The 23,126-nt window shown below is 34.7% G+C and overlaps 1 protein-coding gene across 1 annotated transcript in view; it reads left to right on the top strand.

Moving 5' to 3' along the window:
• Positions 1-23,126, top strand: part of EYS (eyes shut homolog) — a 782,127-nt gene that overhangs the window by 398,041 nt on the left and 360,960 nt on the right. Inside the window, exons 29-31 of the mRNA XM_071548512.1 lie at positions 10,819-10,943; positions 14,571-14,695; positions 20,032-20,284. Of these exons, the coding sequence (XP_071404613.1) occupies positions 10,819-10,943; positions 14,571-14,695; positions 20,032-20,284 (503 nt within the window). The remainder of the gene's footprint in view (positions 1-10,818; positions 10,944-14,570; positions 14,696-20,031; positions 20,285-23,126) is intronic.

Genomic DNA, 23,126 nt, shown 5'->3' with positions numbered 1-23,126 from the left:
TTTCTCAAAATCTTTCCATAGAAACATGCTTCAAAGTTGTGGTAGTTTAGGCCTTAATTTTAGTAGGCCTCAGTTTAGCAGATAGTCTTACATAGAATAGAGTGGACAAGCATCACCTGACTTAAGCAATCAAAGAGATACTTCATATCATCTGACATCATAGCAAGTATCAAAACAGGTGTAGGGGGGACTATAGCCAGTCCTCTTCATGGCTGATGCTGAGTGAAAATGTTATCAACAGTGCCAGGAGAGTTAGGCGTTGCCACTACTTTCCAGCAGTTTGGTTCAGGAAGAAAACATTTTTTTGTCATTGGTTTTATTCTCCTCCCTTTCTGAGTGTCCTTTGAGGGAAGTCTCTTGGGGTGTTTTTGCAGTCTGGCTGGTTGTAATCTATTAACTGGGTGGGCAACTCGTGTGGAGTTCATATTTGTATATATGTGTGATATTGTAGTTTGTTTCTAATTTTCTTTCTTCTGTGTAAATATAAAAACCTTGCCATTTTAAATTTTACTTTTAAGGTTTTTCCCCCTTTCCCTTTTCCCTTGTGGGGGAGAGAAACCTACTCTGTGTTGGGTACTTGGCATTTTGCCAGCTCAACCTAACAAAAAGTACATCAGAGGAGAATTTTTCAGTAGTATTAGTGATAAGGCAGCTAATACATATTACTTTGAACTTGGAGTCCTTTGGCTTGTTGAGACAATTGGTTTAACCCACTAGTGAAACCAGTACCAACAAAGATCTATGATTATCTAACATAGGATCCCAGAAATCACTAAGAGTTCACACACATTTGCACAAAACAGTAAATGTTCTTTTTTCCCCCCCATCAGTTTTTCAGACTCTAAAAGCAATAAAACTTTTTTTTTAAACATCATCCACTGGCATCCACAATCTCCTGACCAGATGGATGACCACACAGCTGATAATTTGGTTTGAAGCTTTGTTTTTTAGTTTTCCATAGGGATTTACTGCCTCTGAGCTTAAAATGATAAAAGCTCAAAATCTGTAGAGGCAAAACATGCAGCGGACAGTTTCCATCAAGTTAAGCTCATGTCCAGCATCCACATTTTTAGTGTTACTTGAGGGACATGGTAAAGCTTATTATGAAAGTTGTTTTAAATGTGTGATGGAAAGCTTAGAACAATGAAATATCTGGAAGAAATGTTGAAGTGATTTGCCTAGAGAAGTTACTTCAAAAGCAGTGAAGAGCTTGGCCATTGTTAGATAATTTTAAAAGCTTCCTCTCCAAATTCTCTATCAGCTTCACTGTAACCTCTCCATAGCTATTAATCTCACTTTTGTGAAACAAATATATCAAGAGTCTCAGTAACTTGGTAAGTGAAACAATAATGCTATAAAAGATTCTACTGCCAATAAGCTTTTTATATAAATCAATTTAGTGTTATAATCATCAGTTATAGCATTGTGAGAAATACAAGGAAAAAACAGACCAAAACCATTGTCACCTGAGGATGCTATTTTGTAATTGTATCTTAAAGGTTTTTTGGTTGATTGGTTGGTTTGGTTTTTCTGCTGGGCAGGAGGGGGAAGGGTTTGGGGGATTTGTGTGTGTGTGTGTGTGTGTGTGTGTGTGTTTTATTTGTTTGTTTTGGGAGGTTTTTTATTTTTTACAGAATATGTTTAAAGTACTCATCAGTTTATGAAGATATCCATGTCATAGCACTGTTTTCTGAGATAGGTTCCTTAGCAAGTTTCTGGTAAACTCTGAAGAGGCCTCATCTCTGTCTTAATTACAGTAAACAAAACTAATACTTAAGGTAGGGAAATAAATTGAGAATTTCAGTAGTTCTGTATAAAACTTTGGAAAAGCATAGAGCTTTGCAGTGGGTAAACTTGGTTGGTTACCAGATGCCCACCCATCTTCTCTCTCACTCCTTCTTCCCAACAGAATGGGGAGAGAAAATAAGATGACAAAATTAAGGTGTGTAAGTAAACATAGGCAGACTACTGGCAAAAAGACTTGACTTAGGGAAAACTAAATTTATTGCCAATTTTAAATAGAATAGCATGGTGAGGAGAAAAAAGCCAAAAAAATAAAACATCTCTGTCCACCATCCCCTCAGTCACTTTTTCACAGGCTTAACTTCACTCCTTTGTTCCCAACTCTTCTATCTCCTTCTCCTTCGCCCAGCTGGTGTAGGGGTAATGACGAATAGGAGGTTGTGGTAATTCATTGTGCATTCGGATGACAGTTCTTCACATATATATTAATTTATGAGGCATTTTTTATGCATACAGATAATGTGTAGGCAGATTTGTAAGACTGAAAAAAAAAAAGAACACATAGAAATGAGAGCAGCTAAGTTTGAAAGAAATGATATCTGAACATTAAGAACTTTCTGAACATCACACTGCAACTTGCAAATGAGACAGATTTCATTTTTCAAATTAATGTTAGTAGGGTCAGGATTTTTGTTCATTGTAGTATACCTTGAGAAATAATTTCAGTGAAATAAAATAATATTTGTCTTATTTTCTTCTGTGAACAATCCTACTTAAAAGAGGAGAAATGATGCAATGCCTTCCAGTAATTTAAAACTTATGATCCAAAAGGTTGGCTGTTAGACAGTGAAGTATGATAAAGAGTGAAAAATTTATTTGTCATTGTAGAAGAACTTTGAAAAAAGAAAGCAAAGCTTAAAGAAATCATGTTGTAACGATATATATATTAAATGAATCATGATCTTATTTTTTTCTTTGAAATTAAAAAGATTCTGCAGAAGTTTGTAGTGTTAATATTTCTCATGAAGGTCATGCCTTAGTAATGCTAAGATAAGGGTCATGTATTTCACAGGAAATGTCTCTAATAATCTAGGAGGTGGTTAAATTATCTGGTTTTCCTTGCTCTTCCTTTTTTTTTTCTTTCCAAGCTGGCATATGAACATCGATTAAATGAATGATAAGGTCCATGTTTGATCGATTTTTCACTTTTTTAATTTAGAAGGTAAAGCTTTCTATCACATTTGAAGTTGAGAATTATGGTTGAGATAATAGAGGTCTGACACCAGTGGAAGTTAAAAAGGAAAAAGTTGCCTTGCAAATGTCAAGGCACCTTGTGGTCCAAGATGATTAAAACTAAACTGTTTGCTATATGAATCCCAAGGTGCTGCTATATCTCAGGTTCCATGACATTTAGCCAGTGACTTTTCATAGCTTGTTAATAATGTATAGCAATCCCAGTGTAAATTTGCAGTGACAGAGCTGGCCTGTTACAGTAGAGCAGTTAACTAGATTTATTTTGGACGGAAAATGCAGATTTGAAAATGAGAAAAATCATGAATAATGTCAAAAGAGATTTCACTTTTAGAAGACTATTGTAGCTAAGGCAGTTGCTCAGGAGATGTGCTTTTCATATTGACCTATTATTCGGTCCGAAGTCCTAATTACCTAACTAATATGTATTAACAAGATGCCCCAAACAAATTTCATGGTGTGGACTGGTCCATAAAGTTCATTGATTTTACCAGGTTGAATAAGTCACACTGTCAGGTAAAGGTTACATCATAAATGTTTTCTTCTAAGTTAAATTGCTCTTAATCCTTGGTCCCAGATAAACCTAATAAATGTCCATTGTAGAAACCATGTTTTTTCTGAACCTCATATCTCACTGATACACAAATTATTCATAAGCTGTAAAAGGTCACAAGACAGATGAAGAAAGACAGGGAGAGAGAAGGAAAAGGGTACAGATAAAAAATAGACTCAAAAGATGAGTTACAAAACAGACTCAAAGAGTGGCGAGCTACAATAGGATATAAATTAGAGTTGTAGGGGAAAATCTGGCTGACATTTGAGTTCTGGCATATTTTCTCTGAGGTTGAAAGTTTACCAACACAGAAAAAAAATTTACTGTTATGGTAGCCATAATTATCATAGACCAAAATCCTTCATTTAATTCTCTTAACAAATAATTAATCACTTTGGAATTTTTTAAATATAGTTTTTAGTGTAGTAGAAATTTTTGTATGCCCCCAGCCCTTACAATGTAGAATTACATAAGGCAAAACTTTGACAACAGTTATCACTTCTTTTACAGGAATTTTATGTAGGGCATCTAGGAGTTGAAATCACTTATTTATTTACTCACTCTTTATATGGAAATGTGTTGGCAAAAAGCACAAATATTTTGCCAATATCAAATTTGCTATTGCAAAATCCTGGATTTGAATACATCCATTTCGGAATAAAACTGTTGAACAAGTTTGTGAAATTCCCTTACCCCTTCTCTAGTAACTATTGCCAAGACTAAAATAGTTTATGGTCTTATTTAGCATACTTTTCAGGAGCAAAACAATTGTGGGGATGTTTCAGATTTTTCTACAGTTAGTGTTTCAGTCGGTAATCGTCTATGCACGAACCTAAACAGCTGAGTTTATGCTGTAGTGTGAGCAACTTGGGAAATCGGCAGGCATTCAGACAGATCTTTCCTCAGATGTGTTCTAATTCATTAATAGATTCCTCTGCTGCTCTTTTTGTTTTAATTAAAAAAAATTGGTATTTTGATGTGGAAACATTGATGTAATTGATGTTCTTAGGCTTGATCTGGCAAACTCCAGACTACTGGAAAAATACTTGCTTCATTCTCTCAGTCTAAGTTCTGTGAATTCTTTGCAAGAAGTGTGTATTTATTATTGATTGAAAAATCATAATATCCAGCTTCCAAAAATAATCTCAGGCATCCATTTTTTTTAATTAGTTAATTTTCCCTGCTGTGTTAGCTACTTTAATTATTTTATTTCATATAATGAAGAGCAGGATTGCAGACCTGGGATCATTCTCTTATGTGTTGCATTAGATTGTTATATGTTATATATAAAGCAAGGATGTTTCTCATTACTTACAATTAGCCCTAGTCTAATTCATTTTTATAGCCAGCCTTGGGGTAGGATGTCTACAGTACTGTGAGACAGAGATACTTAAATCAGACAGGTGGCATTTTCTCTGACCTTTGATTGATATAATATCAGTAACATTACAATTCCCTGTAGTTCTTTAAACCTACCAATATTACAGCAGTAAATGCTTAAATTGTACTTTAAAATTACAAAATATTTGAGTATTCCTTAGAACTTGCTTCATCCTGCCTAAACACAGGTTGGTCAAACTCATATAGATAACACCCCATTGATTACTCTATCTTTCTGGATCTATATAACTTTCTTAGGTTATACATCAATACTTCATTATTTAATGGGCAGCCCCTTACACTGCTGTGCTATCTTCCTGAATGAATCATCTTTCTTTTAGCTCAACTGTGTAGCTAGACAAGCTTCAAGCTTGCAAATTTCTTTTGTACTTAATCTTTTACAGACCTGTTTCCAGACCCTTTCCTGCCAGTTCCCTGATTCTGCATATTGCATCGCTTACTTGTGTGGCAAGGATTTTTATGTCAGTTGGAGCCAATGCCACATGGCTCCAAGATACATCCACTGCTGGCCAGGTCTGAGCCCATCAGTGACAGTGGTTGCATCTCTGGAAAACGTATTTACGATGGGGGAAAAATGCCTTCTGCGGAAAAGTAGTGAGAGGATGTGAGAGAAACAACAGTGCAGATACCACACCAACATAAGTTCTTATTCAGGACCCAGGCAGCACTGATTTTTTACTACTATTCAATGACTGAGTTTTCACAGGTATCTGCAACTACTGGTGATATCAAGTATGAGTGAAATGTACAAACCTTTCACTTTTTTGCCAACTATCTCTATGAGCAAAACAGTCTTCAGTGTCATCAACATGATCTGTTGTCTCAGGACTTTGGGGGACAGTGAGTGACCAACGATGATGTTAAGGAATCATCTAGTGATAACTAATGAATTTCTTAAACCAAGCATCTCACTGTAAGTAAAATTTGAAGATTTAACTGTGAGAAATATAACTTCTTTAAAAGAATAGGACTGCAAGTATATTTGTGTTATCATTTCCAACACCCTCCAGAGGTGAAGGGGTACAGGCAAGGAAGAGAAAGCCTAATGTAGACTACCTCTAGTTACTGGAGACTGACACTGAGGATGAGCCTATTGGTATTTACAAGCACAGACAGACTATGACCAAGAGTTATTGCTTTCTGATGAAATGGGCTTAAAAAAATATTTGGTGCTAATACAGAGTACTAGCTCTTCCTAGCTCCAGATGAGCAACTTTGTCACTCAAGGGCAGGGCTTGACCCTTCTATTCTTCCTCTAGGTAGCTTTTTGTCTTTTATCACAGAAATATAATTTCAAAATACACTCTTTTTAAAGTTTCCTTCCCCTGTTTCTTGAGTGACTCCCATGTGTTCAAAGACCACTGGCATTTTGATCTTTGTTTTTCCTGTATTTTCCTCCTGTAAACATTCCCAGCTTCTTGGTCTGTTACCATTCTTACTCTCTCTTAAATGTCCCGTCTGTTCTCTCTCAAGATTTACATTCAATAAAATAATTGTTGACAAGCAAACTAGTATGTTATACATTACTCTGTTTTCTGTATTCATATCAGCCAATCACCCAAAACTACAGGCACAGAGGGGAATCACCTCTAAAATGATCAGTGGACTTTGCTCCTGATTTAGGAATTAATTATATTTTGGAAATGCTTAAGATGTTATAGTTACAATTCAGGATCATCACAGGTTTCCTAGATGACTTGGGTTTAATTCAGATATAAGATAGGTCCTACTAATTGGGTGGAAAGTGGCCATTGACTCAAACTGTGTATGTAAGTGCCTTTTTAGACACTTAAAGGCATGTATGTCTCCTCCTCTAGCTTCAGTTCTTCATTGTGCTTCTTAATATAGATGCTACTGAAACTGTGCTTCTCATAACCAGGGCAAGTTCCCATTAGCTGCCTGTGGGGCATTAGTAAACTCTTGTATTCATAGTAGAAGACAGAGCTTCCATTCCAGAGGAGATTAATGGGAAGAAAGGAAAGACTGCAAAATTCAAATTTGGAAGTATCATTTCAATACAATTTGCAGATAATGTAGGTTAAAAACAGCAAGAACAGGCTCCTACAGATACATAGGAGATTTCATGGTTGTGGGATTTTTTTCTGGAAGAAGGAAATAAACTGTAGTCCTTTAATTCTCAGCTAGGGATACTACTGAGGTGATTATTCCTGTATGTTCTTTACTGCAGCATAAAGATACTAAAGTTACATGCTTCTATTTCAAGTCAAATCCATCCAATTCAATGAATCTTTTGTCTCTTGTTCATCTATTGCATTGGCATATGCTCAGATTAAGATGATCACTCCTGATAATGATTGATATAAAAGCAAACAAAAAAGGTACTATATTTGTACCACATTATGTCAGCATTTTATATGAGATAAAAAAACTCTATAGAATGACAGAAAAGAGAAAGACCTTTACCATCATCCCTGTAAACTGCTCATAATGCAATTGTTAAAGCACTATTTTTACAGTAAATGAGCAGTAATTTTTTCCTGCCTTTTAGTACTGAGCTATTGATTTTATGTGGGTACCTTTGTAAGTTTAAAAGCTCAGCCTTCACGACGTATTAGTTTACTTTATCAGATAAACTCTACGTGTTATTTGCTGATAAACCTAGATATGCATTTACTTATAAAGACATAATTTTTTTATTAAATAATAATTAATGTATAATATTTGCAGTGGTCATACCTTGATATGAAAGCTAATTAAAAGCCCCTGTTTTTAAACTGAAGAATAGTTGTGTCCCAAGCAACACAAAGAAGTGTGTTCCAAAGTATTTCAAAGTATGTGTTCCAAAGTATTACTGCTATTTATAGCACAAGAACTGTTTTCCAACTGTTTTGTCTACTTACACTTTCTAATGTCAATTGTATTTAAATCCTACTTTTTCTATCTCTTCTAACACTCAAAAAGAAATAACAGAAGGGGAGTAAGAATGTGAAGAGGCAGAATAAAAGTACAATTTGAAAAAGGAATAATTATGAAGGCAGTTGGGAGCAAAGAAAATTTTGAGAAATTGCTGAAGTGCTTGTCATATTATGTGTTAACTTCGTTAAAACTCTTAATGAAGCATACAGATTATTGCAATTTTTGAAAATTTGGGAAAGCTGCTGTTATTGGGGTGTTTTATTACTTGCTAACACCAGTACCATGCAGTTAACAAACAGTAAACAACTGCTGCTTGTTTCACAATTGCTCAGAATTTTTTAGCTAATAGCACGGCTGTATTTTCAATCATGGAGCATTGTCTATATCTGATCATGGTTTTTGAACAGAAGCAAACTGAACTCTGTGGTACTCTAGTTATCAATATGTTAAATACTTTCAATATTCTTAAGTTTCCTTTTAGTTGAATGACTAACTTGGGAAAAGGGGTACCTTTTATATACATTGATGTATGTAGGATTTGATTTACTGGATATCTAAGTACTTTCATGGGCTTATGTTTTCCACCTAAATTTTAATCTGAAGGCAGTCTTATTTTTATAACTTTTTCCTGTGGTACCACAAGCACTCTATATGGTATTATACACAATTAATATTTGGAAAGTTTTCATTGCAAACCAGATTATTTTGCCAAACACTTATACATATACATATACTTACATACAGTTTTCTACCTCAGTGTCTGTAGAGTTAGATCCATGGCCATGTAGTTTGTGTCTGAAGTCTCAAGGGTTTGTAGAGCCTTGAGTCTCTGAAGCCTCAAGGTTTGCTGAGTAGGAAATCACACAAAGCTCATCCAGGCTGTATCCTGATATCTAGCTGATTCCATTCTATTGATTCTCCCCATTGGAGTTATAGCAACCTGCTCTGTTAATCATTCTCGCTCCAACTAGATTTGACCACAGGAGCTCAGTAAAGTGCTCTTCAGCAAGAATATACACCACATATAAAAATGCGCCCACTTGAAGCTGCTAACAGGAGAGGTCTTAAAAAGACTGTTAAGTTTTCTTCAATGTTTGAGTTTTACAAACTGAAAAATCAAGCCCACACACCTTAGATGCAAACAGGTGCAGCTATTCTGCCCAGATATTTTATATAACTTTATATTTCTTCCAGTTTATGTTATAAATTTGTAAATACTTTTTTATTATATTTCAAGTTAAAAGCTTATAATCACACGAAAGTATAAAGTTTAATTTAAATGTAATTTAAACTGTCGTAGTATTCCCTATGTCTAGTTGCCTTATGAGTAGAATATTCTTTCCATACTTCTCATATCTGGGAGGAATTGTTCCCTTAATTTTGATGGGGTTTATTTTGTTGATTTTGTTTTGATTTTAGTTTTGTTTAATACCTTATGTAGACAGTGGAAAGACAAAGGTATCTGAAGAAAACTAAGTTTTCAGTGAGAAGAATCATCTTCTGCACCCCTTATTTTAGTGCGCATAGACAAATCCTAGGGTTATTACAGTTGGATATCTGAACTTAGGTTCTAACTGCTGGGCTTTGACCATTACCAATGAAGGGGATGAAGGGGCCAAATTGTATTTTCTCAGAAATCTTTTTAAAATATTTTTTTACCAAAAAACAAGTGAGCTTATGACTTATTCATTAAGGCTTGTCCATGCTTTTACTCTCATACATTATGATCAGATACTTGAAAAATAGTAGTGTGTGCTTCAGTTTGTGTATTTTCTGAGCAGTATGCCATAGCTGTTGTCTGTAGCTCACGCAGACTTAGGCAAATCTGTTCTGTTGTCATTGTCTTGGTAGATTCCAAATTCTCATTTCCCAGAGTGTATTCCACATAAAATAAAACAAATGTGCTCTAACAGTCAAAGCAAAAATAAGCAAAAACATAATTAGGTATACATAGTGTAATGATCCTTCAGGAAGTGTTACGCATACTGATTTCATGGTCCATCCTCCTTCACTTTTGCTTTAGGATCTGCAAAGGTTAAGTAGACACTGCAGGTACCTCATTCTACTGATATGTTTTATATTCACACCTTGAGGAGGAGGTGACATGACTGTTTGAATTTACACAAAAGTGAGTTGTTAATGTCCTCATCTTTGTGTAAGTGGGGTGTAAACCTTTATGCTTTTCATTAGAGTGAAGACAACATAGACGACGTGCACCACCCCGTTACTAGCAGGAGTTTTTGAATACATTGTCTCATGTGAATTATATCCGTGTACAACACATCTCAAAAGAGTAAATGTTGTAAATACCATTATGGGACCCTTATTTTTGGAACATATTTCAGTATATCCATAAAGCTGTTAATATATATGCAAGGATTTGTTTCAATAATGAGATTAGTAGGATTTGTGAACTTCATTAAAGGTCTTGTGAGTCATGTATATTTGTATGCTGAAATCATATGGAACTATTTTGATATCAATTACCACGTAGAATTCACAACCACAAAACTAAAGAAAAGTTCTTTTCAAGATGACTAATATTTGATAACTAGAATGATAATGAAAACATTGTCCCTGAAGGTTGTCTTTTATGCTGTAGTTTATATTTGATAGTACAACATTTGTCAACAAGCAGTTTTAGAAACATTGACTGCAGTTCCTTAGCTAAACTATTTCAGTAGATAGTCTCCCAAGAGTATATTAAGAAACACTTGTATTCAGCTTGCTAGAACCAGTAAACTGTAATTGAGACTGTTATATTTGATTATGATCCAGATGTGAAATTTGTGGATGAGTTTTGCCATTATAAATTCCCTAAAAGATCACCATGGATTACAACATGAATCTTGGAAGAGTTCCAATAAAATGCTCCTTAAACCAGAAAGGAATATATGAGATTGTGTCTTATTAATGCACATTGTTTCCCCACAAGGTATATTTTATATGATCTTTATGCACAGTATAAGAATTTGGAATGTTGTTTGCTTCAGGTGTCTTGCTGGATTTTCTGGACGGTTTTGTGAAATAGAAGTTAATGAGTGTAATTCATCACCCTGTCTGCATGGCTCAACCTGTGAAGATCATATCAATGGATACACTTGTAAATGTCAACAAGGTAATTGCCATATCATAGGGCAATCTTAAGCAATGATAGTTTTGAATTATCCATGTTCCTACTCAGTTAATTGGTAAATCATATAAAGCTCTGCTTGTTGTATTTAATTTATAAGGTACAAAACTATTAACTATCTCTTTGTCAAGCTTTTTGAATGAAATCTAAAGAGAATTAGCTACTGTAATAAGCATATTAAAAAGGCTTAAAACTGAAACCATTTCATTGAGTCTGCAGAATTACCTAGAACTAGGTTTATTGTGTATGATCTTTACTAATGTAACTTACTGACCAAGCAGTCAAGTAGTCACTGCTCAATGACTAGATAATTTAACTACCTGTAGAATCTCATTGAAAAGGAAAACTGAAAAGAAATTCTGAACATTTTAACTATTATTATTATCATTATTGCTGTTGTGTTGTAAGACACATCCATGTTTATATCAGCTGGATGGTATTAAAAGAAATTATATGAACAATTATAAATAGAGTGAAAAAAGTGAGAGCTGTTTTCTTGTGGTGACCTAGATCAACTAAAGCAGGTCTAGTGACAGGAAAGTCAAGAGATTTAGTATTTATAAAGAAGCAAAGGTCACCATCAGCCTGCATTGTCACACAGTCGCAAATTTAATCTATTCAGAACTACTCACAATCTCCTATCATTATTAACAAAAAGTCCTTTGTCAACATAAGTAGGATTTCTGATCCATATCCATAAGTAACATTCTGCTCCAAATGTTACTATTAATTTAGAAATTTTGAGTACCTGCCTCCTGAAACTTTAATTTTTCAGTTGAAATCTATTGTTTGCTGTTGTACTGACCAGCACTGCTGAGTAATTTCTTTGATAATACTGATAGAAGATTTCTTAGTGATTAATTTAGAGATTATATAGATATACTCTGGATGATAAATACTCTATTAACCCATGATATCTTCATACATCTGATCTACTTAATTCCCTTTGTAACAAAGTATGTTCGTCTTGGCTTTGATTTACAAGCAAAAAGGTCTTGCCAAACTCTCCTGAAGTCAAGTGACCACATATATATAATACCTTTCTCCAATCTTTCTAGCAATCTGTTCATATAATTTTATCAATGGTTGTTCTACATTTAAAAGAAAGCACATGAGCAACTGAATGTTGATACATTTTACTTTTTTTTTCATTCTGAATTATCCCTAGTGCACTTTGCAAAACTATATGTAAGAGATTGTTTTTTTTTAAAGATTGTATGGAAGATACTGAAGCAAGAGTGCATGTGTGTGCAATGAAAGTCCTTTTAGCAGTTGATTCATTTGTTTAATTGGTACAAAGGAAAGATACTCTAATATATAAGACCAAAATAGTCTTACCTTACTGGAGCCTAATTAAGTTTAGGAATAACTTACTTACAGCTTAATATTTTTATAGCAGCTTTTTTAATGTCAAGTTGATACTTGATAATTCAGAAAAACATTATACTCCTGATGTGTGAACTGAGTGAAAAATTTCTGGACTTTTCCATACAGAAGGTCAGGATTCATCGTAATAAAGACCCCTTCTGATCTTATAAGTAAAAGTCATGGCCTATCTTCAATGCTGTATCTTTTTTCTTCTCAGCATGGTTACATAATGGACATTCCACATGGATAAAACTGTATGTCCCCTCACTCTAGCTGGTACTGCTTATAGCCATATATCCCTTCGCCAATAGAGATGACTTAAGAACTTCAAAGATATACTTTTTAGTCATTACAGTGCCTCACACAGAATATATTGCCAAATTCAAATCTTTCTCAAATTTCTCAAAAATTGCTTGCTAGCCAAGGACTGTGACCGCTGTCTGTATGCAACTTTATATGGAAATGCTTGCTGCAAGTAGAAGCTTCTCTGGGGCCTTGGAGCTCACTCCTGCAGCTAAGATGTTTTAAATACCTTCCAACCCAAGCATAAGCTGCCTTTCTTTTATATTCCTTTTTATAGTAGCATTTATTAATAGGGGTTAAAGACCTCTACATTATTTCTCCCCCAGGAAAAGACACAGTGAAGGAACCACATGCATTAAGAATATACATAATTTTTATGTATCTTGTTTCTTTTCTAGGTAATATGATATTTACAAGTGTTATTTGAGTCTTTGAAACAGCTGAGGAGATGAGAAGGCTACAACTCATAAAAGGAGTGAATTTGGAGAGGCAGGAGAACCTTTAGGAAGAGTAGCTTTTTGGAAAGTTGCATAACTGAAGAAAGGGATTAGAAGAAAAAATATTATCCAGAGACAGAAAGTAGAAATGCTATGAAAAAAATCTGCTTTTTTTTTGCAGGCTACTACTTTTCTCATATTATAGGTCTTGGACTTCTCTTCTGTGTTTCACCTACAGATATATGGGGCTGTAATTGAGGATTTTTGATCTGTAAAGGCAACTATGCTAAAGAACTTACCACAAGATATTTTGGTATACTGTGCAACAGATTCCCTGGAGCAATTTAATGAAATGGAAAAGGGGTAGTACCAAGACATAAATAGGAACAAGGCAGATGATTGCAGCTTCCCAAAAACCTCCAGAGAACAAAATGAAGCATGTGGTGACAGCATGTGATACCAGGAAAGGGAATTGATTTAGCTCTGACAAATGCATTCTCTAATGGATCATGAAGTTTGCCTGCTATTGTCCCAGTAGCAAACCCCCATACCCTTACAATAATAGATGCATGTTCAGGATCTTTGGCTGCAGCTTTGAGCTGTTCAGGTGCAGAAGCAGCATGGAGAGATACAAACTCTATCCTAACAGCATCTCGGGCAGCTCAAAAGCAACAGGAGCAGCTTTTGGAACTAATAGCAGGCTCATGAATGAAGTCTTTAGCTGGGTAGGCTGCTTTTCTATCAGAGCAGCTAAAGCAGGACTGGAATGTAACAGGTGGATCCATTTGATGCATGCTTTGAAGTAAAGGCTGAACTGGGGCAACTAGATTTGTATCAGCTGAGGATTGTTGTGGGGTTTATGGGGCTGTTTGGTTTTCTTAGCTAGCTCATTTAGAAGTAAGAAAATTTAACTGGAGAAAAAGTCAAATCTGTAGTGGGAGTATCATGGCGGAAATTCAGGTATTCTTCAATAACTAGCCATAATTTACAGAATTCTGGGTTTGTATTTACCTAGCAAATAGACAGCTCCTAGTTCAGCATAGCATTTAAAGAGGAAGTTTGAGACAGGCTCAAATTACATGATCTAAATCACATTTTCTGGACCAGTATTTGGCTTCTAATTTATAAATGTGCTTAGTTGTAAAGAAGATTTTCATAAGAAATGCATATTAATAAAATTGCCAATAATCTGACTAATGTACTATGAGAAGATAGTATCTGATGGTATTTAAATACAAAGCTGTATTTCCTCAGAAACTGTCTTCCTCATTGATCTGGCACAGTAGTCTCTGTCATAGTTTTTCTTTTAACCTTTTTTCATTTATTTTTTTTTTTTACTTTTGGAAACCACAGCCCAAAAAAGTTCACACTCATCCCTTAATATATATCTATATGCATATGAGGATGAATGATAATTACCCATAGCTTTTTTCCACTGACAATAAATGAATGTAGATTTTGAGTCTTGGTTTGGGGTTTATTTTTCTCTTTTTATTTCTGACAGGATGGCAAGGTCTCCATTGTGAGTTGGATGTTGATGAGTGCATATCCAACCCCTGCATACATGGTATCTGTGTACAGAAGGAGCCCAGCTTTGGTTATTCCTGCTTTTGCAAGCCAGGATTTGTGGTGAGATGCTAAAATTCTTTCTTATTCTTCCCTCAACCTGACTGTTCATTGTTAAACAAGAAATAATGTAATCCCATTTCTTTTTTACCTCGCTCAGATAAAACCTAAGCCTTCGGAGTATTTTAGTAATTGTTTTTATTTTATTTGTTTCACTACATAAGCTCTGATATTACAGGGAAATAGTTGCCTAATATCAATAAAAAGCAGACCAGTGTGATATGTAGTGTCTTTTTCTGTCATCAATGTTAATATTTTCAACACATTCATATTTTTATACATACCAATTAATATTTTTATTTCACATAGTAATTTGTATTTTTACATACTCAGATAACTCACATTTGAAATGGTTGCATACAGACAGATATTTTGAAAATTTCCCTGAAATTAATCAAACAGTTCCTTTGAATGCTTGACCCTGTGTGGCTTGGTTCTTTTTTTGTTCTCTGTGCTTAACATACCAAAATATTTTGAGAGTGGGTAAATGCCTGTGCTGTATTTATCTAAGGCTGAAATTTCCATACTGCCACCATTTTTCTTATAACATTCTTTTGGTAGTTGAAGACATGCAGTTCATTCCTACAATTTGAACTTGTTCTTTACTTCATCACATTTCAGACTTAATTTAGTAATACCATTTAATAGTTTGAGATAAATAACAAAGAGAGAAAGGAGTACATGATTTATATTTTTTTTCTTACTTCAGTAATTCTTATCTCTACAACTCTAAGCTTGAAATATATATTTTAATACCATTTTTTAATAAATTATGCAAGATTGTTTTATAATATATGCATCACCTATGTGGTGTATTTACATCTGTAAAATAACAGGAAAAGATTATTGCAAGAAAGATTCATATTTACTTTTACAGTGTCTCTGCAACAAAGTCAAAAAAGAAATTATAACTTTTCAGATGTCAGCTAGTTTCAGAGCTTCTTTCTACACTAGGAGATTCTTATATTTTGTCAGTGAGGGAAAGAACTAGTGAAGCAATAAAACAGAAAAAAAAATTGAAAATGTGAAAAATACTTCTGTCTTTAGCTCTCTCAGGCACTGTATTAATCTCTGCCCCATGTCCATTGTCCAAAGAAGATCCCCCGTACATGTCAAGGAGCACAAGGGTCATGTGGGCTGCTCCACTGGAGAAGGCAGGACATGAACCAGCAGTAGCAGCAAAGTAGGCAGAGGCAATGACCTTGTAGGCAAGGGGATGGAGTGTCCTAGTACCCAAACAATGGTAGCAAAACAAGACCAGTGCCAAAAGGTAATTTCTGTTGTCCGGACAGTGCCAGGCAAGTTCATGAACAGAAACCAGGTCTAAGGTTAAGCCAGGAAGTATAGCAGCAAGGCAAGATCAGGATCAACAAAACACTGGGATTACTATAGCAGTCTTTAGTTTTATTGTAAGCTTGGTGAAAAAGCAAGGACAGGGACCTGAGCTTAATGCACCTTCTGAGCTCAGAGATGAAGGCCCCTTAAAAGAAATTTCCCACATCTTTCTCATGGCTTAGGTGTTTTCACCACAAGCTGACGCAAAGATACACAGCTGCACCAAATCAGAGCTGACCCCAAGCCCAGGGAGCTAAACCATGGAAGGAAGAGGTTTCAGAGATGGATTACAGAAAATGATGGGGCTGATTAGGGCCTTTAAAACAATATGTTCAATTCTAACATATTAGAAGACTCTTGTATTAATGCTTTTATCACAGGACATTTCTAAGGCGTTCTTCACACAGCCTTCTTAAATGTTCAGAGTAAAATTTCCAATTCTAATCAAACTTTATGCCTGGTGGTCTATCACCAGTAGAAAATGATGAAGGGGCTGTCTTTGAATGGTGCAAATATGGCATCAAATAATGGAAGCCTTTATAGGTTACCTTTATAAGTAACTGAAACTGCCATAGCAGTTTACATCTGCTTCCAGAATAAGAGGTTATGAATTCCCTAAGCCTGCATTCACATTAGCCACAATTCAAAATGTGAAAAAAGGATTCTATGTAACCTTATTAATCTCTGTATCACCATAAGTCTTGGAGGTCTAAATATGTCTGAACCCAGAAGCGGGAAACATCCCTGGTTTTGGGTTTTTTTGTTTTTTTTTTTTCTTTTCATTTGATCTAGATCTCACTCTTGGTGTTAATTTAAATGAGAATATGAGAAAAATTAGAATAAACCTGTATTCTAGACTTAGATACTGCTAGTTCCCCTACTTGCTTACAATGCAGAATCATAATTCTGGGACCAGTAAGATCTTTATGTAAGATGTCCCTATACAGTTTACACAGAAAGGATTTTATGGAGGCAGAGATTTTCTCTAAATAAAGTAAACTTTACTCACTTTACTCAAATTCCTCTGAAGAATAATAGGGGGTAGATAAAGGCCAGTTTGAATATGGCTGTGGATTCTTACCTCTCTTGAACTGAGAAATCCAGAACTGGATGCAGTATTCCAGATGCAGCCTCATCAGTACTGAGTAGATGTGAGTGTTGCCTAAAATTTGGTACCAGTGATACTTCCCACAGACCATAGCAACTGCTCTCTTTCTGTCTTCAAAAGCACACTGGCATTCAAAACAGCATCAAGTGATGATGGAGGATATATCACTAGAGTGACACAGTCTTCTTATATGGAAAACTGTAAGACATTCAAGTTAAAATCGTCTCATTTTTTTCATTAAATTTTCATACTTTTCCTGCATGAACAACTGTAATGGAGAAGATCAGTTTCAGAATTTTTTTAGTATTTATATCTCACCAAAAGAAAAAAAATCTTCTGAATGCCAAATAAAACCATCAGAGAGGAAACTTAAAATCTACTTATAGAAAATATTTTTTCAATCTGTGCAAAAGTTATTGGTACAAGTCAGTGTTGCATGACATTTTAGAGACAAAAAGTCCAAAAATGAGTTAAAAGGAGGATAGATTCATTATTATTCAAATTACTCTTCTGAATGTTACCCTCGATTAGGGAGTCTCTGATTTACTTATTGTCAAAAGTTGGAATAGTGTATTTGTTGAGTTATTATGTGCAAACTCTACTTATTTTCATCCCCAAGTATTCATTAATAGTACTGATGATGAAGCTGGATAGATATTTGAGCTATGGGGAAAGCTTTTTTTATTGGTACATAGCTTGAGCATTAACTGTACAGTATGTTCATAATTCATTGTTCCATCTTCAGTCCCTCAAATTTTACTACGCTTTGGGAAGGCCATCATAGAGAAAGAAAACATGGTGGAGGAACACCCAAAAAAAATTTAACATACCTTTCTTCAATGTGAAAGATAAGAAGTTACCTTCTAAACATTTCAAGAGGTATATTTGTTAGGCCCTGATGGGGTTAGACCCCTAACCAGGAATAAGTGTGGAGTGGAAACTGTGAAAGTCCCAGAGAAATAAGTATTCAAGGAACTGCAGCTACACTGTATTAGATAAATCTTTTGTAGTCTATGTCTGTACTGCTACCTGAAGTATGGATCATATAGTATGGATTGGGAAATCTCTCATAAATTTTGAGGAGAAAAGCATCATCAGTGGTATTTGAAATAAATATTTACTTTTTACGTGAAAGTATCTATAGATCTACATCTACCTTTAAATACAAATCTGCACAAGCTAAATGATTCTTTCTGCCTGCAAAGAAACTGTTAAAGCATTTACAGACACTTTCAATGCTATCAAATTTATCTATGACTATTTAATGTACCCTTCATGCACAGTGGAGGTTATTCACATCTGCTTTGTTTCTATGAGTCATAAAATCATAATCAAATGCTCTTCACCATTAAATGTAGTACTCATAAAAATGTACTAATCTGTCACAAGGAAAGCCAGAATGAAACATAAGTTTTATAGGATTAAGAAAGATTATGAGCTTGCTTAAATTGATCATTTGTTCTATGTGTGGAATTAGAAGAGAGCAAGGAGGAAATCTATGGTAGCTGACATATATATTGGCCTGTAGTTCCTTTGTGCTTTGGAATGATGATACAGTGAGTGATTTTATAAGATGCTATGAATTTACCAGATAGCTCATATACTTAGCAAAAAAAATTAAGAACTTGATCAAAACAAGTATGGATATATCTAAATCACCCAATCCCCCCTCAATTTAACCTCCATTTTAAACTACAAATGATTTAAACTATTGGTTAAAAAAAAAAGTAATTTCAGTTTTTATGTCTACATTTTTGCCTGTTGATCTTTTGCCCTTTCTATTGTTTCTTAATATCATAACTGAATTTAAGAGAGTTGAAAGAGATCTCAGAAAATGTAAGTTGTCTCAAGTTCTGTGTAAATAGTCAGGTAGACAAGCAAGATTATTTAAGCATCTTGTCTGAAGGAGAGTATGTAATGAGCACATGCTTCTTTAGCTCTAGAAAAGGCTTGGATCTTTTTACAACTGCACTGGTTGCAGGAGAAGATTCAGTTGGAAATTATATCCTGTTGATATATTGTCAGAGATGCACGTATTTTAGAGATGACAGTGTGTGTATTCGAAATAGCTATCCAGATATGTAGGATACTTCTAGAACAGCTCTTTATCTTTTCCCATCTTATTAGATCATTGCAACAAAAGGGAAAATAAAATGAACCCATGCCTGACTTCAGCATGTATTTATTTCACACTTCAAGAATGCATTTAATTCATATAATTATTGCTGCAAAAGTAATACATTATTTCTTGCCTTTTTTGCAGACCACTGAATATGAACATTTTTACTTTATTACTGGGAAGGATATTTCAGGCTTCCCATGAGTTGTTAGTCTTGATAAAAAGTAGAAAATGAATGCCTGGTCCAATTTGAGACTGCCACTACATTTTTTCTTTTTTAAGCATTATCTGTGAACATAATGTATTAATAAGGTGCTCTGCGTGAATTTGTTAACAACAGACAGCAAAAAATTAGCTACAGTGTACAAAAAGAAAGGATATTTGCTTGTAAATCAAAGCAAACCATAGATTTTTAGACATCTAAGTACAATGTAAAGAGTTTTCTTTACATGCTAACTGAAGCTGATTATTTTAACTACTTTTTCTAACTGGTGGGAATACTGTGCTTAATACTTTACCATTACAAACCTGCGGGGAAATTATTCTTATTGATAATTTGTAATATTAAATCAGAGTCAAAGTAATCATTAAAATTAAAAATATACAACTGTGCTATTTAAGGAATATTTTCCATATGATGAGATTTCTTTTCAGAAGTCTAAAGACCTTAATATAAACAAACAGTATTTTAGAATCAAAAGAAAGCAATAATTTTGAATGACTATGAAACACAAATTTTCTTTAAAAATGTCTTTTTTTTTTTAAACTCTCTTTCAGGGACGAAGCTGTGAGCTTAATTATGATGATTGTCTTATACAGTCCTGCTCCCCTGGGTTTCTCTGTGTTGATGGAATAAACAATATCACCTGTTTACCTACTATGTCCCAAAGCCAGAAAACTGTCACTGAAGTGGCCAAAATGTTTCCTTCTGAAATTTTAGACAATGACCTTCCATCAGCCCTGGCTGTGTCTATGGAACTTTGGTCTAAACATGTTTCTCCTGAGTTTCATACAGCAGAGGTATCCCAAGGCAAGTAGAAAGAGCTTCTGATCAATGCATATATCAAACTTCTTTTCTTGTTAACGCTTTTAAAATAGTAAGAATATTGAAAATATATTGTTTTGCTTCTTAGAAAATATTTTTTCTGCTTCCTGTACTGTCTTTTATTTTTTAAAAAAATTCGATCCATCATCATTTCTTAATTGCATTTATATGTAACTGTAAAATTAATTTTTTATCTCAAAAGAATTTTTCCCAGCATCTTACACATCCAGTAAGAAAAATTACACTTTCTCTTATCTTGTTTTTTGGTTTGTTTCACTAGAGTGTACGATTTCATATGCCTCATATTGTGTTCAATAATCTCTGACCCTAATGCAAATCTTCCCTTCTTCCTTGGTTAGTCAGCAGCAGAAAGATAATTTGCCTTACTCCATGGAGGCTTTGGTTCTTCTTTCCTAGTTCACATGTTTTTTGAGTGCTTTTTTGTCAGTGCATCTAGATGGTTTTTTTACTAAAAATGAAAATATCTGGGAAGAGCCTCTCAACTTCTCTGCCATTATAATTGGGGTTTGGTGGGTGGGTTTATTGGGTTTGTTTATAGTTTGGTTTGGGTTTTTTTGCTATCTTTGATTTTGGTTGCGGGTTTTTGTTTCATTTTTATCCTTAAAGGTCTGAGAAAGGCAGATATTTTAAACTGTGGTATATGCTTGACCACGCACTTGATTAAAATAGGATATGGTTTAGGAGGACTAGTTGCCACTAGAAACGTTTCAACAGTATTCAGGATAGCAACTTCAACAGGTGTTCTCTCCTCATGCTTTCTTAGTTCCACTCTTCAGGTCTCAGTGAAAAAATTTCTAATATCACACCTCTACCATATGTGGCTACTGATACTTCCATAGGTTTAAAGTCAGTACCTCTTGCACAGCATAATTATGATACAATCATGTTTATGGTTACTCCTTTAATGACATTTCCTCTTTTCACTACATAAGTCTCATCATTAGAGCAGCACAAGTTTATTGCTCCATCTACCACAAATATGAGATCAGTAATCAGTAACTTACCAAGGGCTGAAAGAGAAGTAACCAGTCAGTACTCTCTCATGAATTACAGTTTAAAATGATTCTACAAGTGCAGCTTCAGTTCTAAGTGTCTGTGAAAGGGTCTTGTAGAATTGGCAGGTGTCTTTTCAGCATCAGAAGAACAGTAGAGATTGTTCAAAATCCTTTAAAAATTTCTCATTCCCCCATAAGATATATCTGTCTAAAACCAGGTATCTTCCTTTTGTTAGTTGGTTATGAAACTCACATGAAAACATCTCTTCCTAATGTGTATGTGGCTATTACTACTTCATCAGCCAAAGACTCACAAATATCAAATCACAGTTTTTTTAAGTGAATTAAGCTAAATACGTGCAACATGTTCCCTGACTGAATTAAAACTGGTGAATTCTCAGACCGAGTTCTGCATAGCAAACAGTCCCCATTTTATGAGACATTTTGGACAAATTCCAAGATATCAACCAGCTGGTAATGAATAATGATAGCTACTGCTGTTATTTCTGGGTATTTATTTTCTTCATCTATCAAAAGAACATCACTGAAGTTCACAGATCTGTCATCCTTGCTACCCACTACAGGAAGTACACACATCTCTGATTGATTGAACTTCTTGTTCTGCCTTCTCCTTCACAAAAATCACATCCTCATTTTCCATTTTTTGATTGATATTATCTTACTATTTTGCCTTTAAAAACTGTCTCTTGATAATCATAATTTTGTCACTACATCCTTTAAAGAGACAAATATAGACTTGACAAAATGATTAGCTACTATTAAACAGCTGACAACAGGAAATTTGACAATTACTAGAGACAAAACTGCATGATCCAGATACGGAGATCTGTCATTCAGGATGTCAGGGTATTTTCTGAAACATTCAGCTGAGCAGTGTATCTCAAGAACTACTTTTAACACACAAAGTAAATGGTAAATCCAAGTTCAAAACACATCTACTAATAAATGTAGGTGAGACTCTTAAAATGTTTCTGAAAATAATCTCATCAAGTATTCTTGATGGATATCTTCTTCCTACAAAAACTTCAGATATAGACTTACTGATGGGTACCCTGAAAAGTTATCATTTTTCCAATCTCCTCATTATGAGATAACCTGCTTGGTTTTATTGGCACAAGTCCCATCTGCACAAATAGAAATTTGTAACACGTTAGTGGCAAAGCATTTACACTTACATACCTATTATCCTACTTCAAGTTCTGTCTTACAAGTACATGGGCAATAGTGTACTGAAACACGAGTGCTGTGCATGGCAAAGAAATTCTCATCCACCTAAACACTGTCTTGCCTAGACTTCACAGAACATCTGCAGCAGATTCAGTTTCTGGCCTTTTTCAGCTGATGTTATTTGTTTAGTTTCTCATTTCTATTCAGACAACTTTGTGAGGTGGTGGGGTGTCTGTCAAGGTTGCCAGGTGCTTGAAAGAGATTTATGGTAATCAGGCAGCAGCCTGTTCAATGGATATGGCACCTGCTGCTGTACCTGACACAGATGGCTATTCTTCATGTTCTGCCACACAGGCTACGAGATCAATACAGAAGCAGGTTGGAGGTTGCTATAATGCTGACAGGCAATCAGCGGCTGAACACTTTCACTTCACTACAGTAATGTTTTCAGGATTTCAGGTGTAGCTTTCATCATACTTATATATAAATACAGGAGGTATCTCTATGGTTACAGTATGTATTTGTTAACATTTTTAAATGTAAAATAGGATCAGAGAAAAATGTATTTTTTGCTCTTGAGATAATATTTTCTGGTATATGGTATAATTAACTTGCCCTTCTCA

Source organism: Pithys albifrons, chromosome 2 (genome assembly GCF_047495875.1).
Source record: "Pithys albifrons albifrons isolate INPA30051 chromosome 2, PitAlb_v1, whole genome shotgun sequence".
NCBI classification, from domain to species: domain Eukaryota; kingdom Metazoa; phylum Chordata; class Aves; order Passeriformes; family Thamnophilidae; genus Pithys; species Pithys albifrons.
The sequence above is the reverse complement of the archived record's forward strand: the minus strand, read 5'-3'. Positions and strand labels throughout refer to the sequence as shown.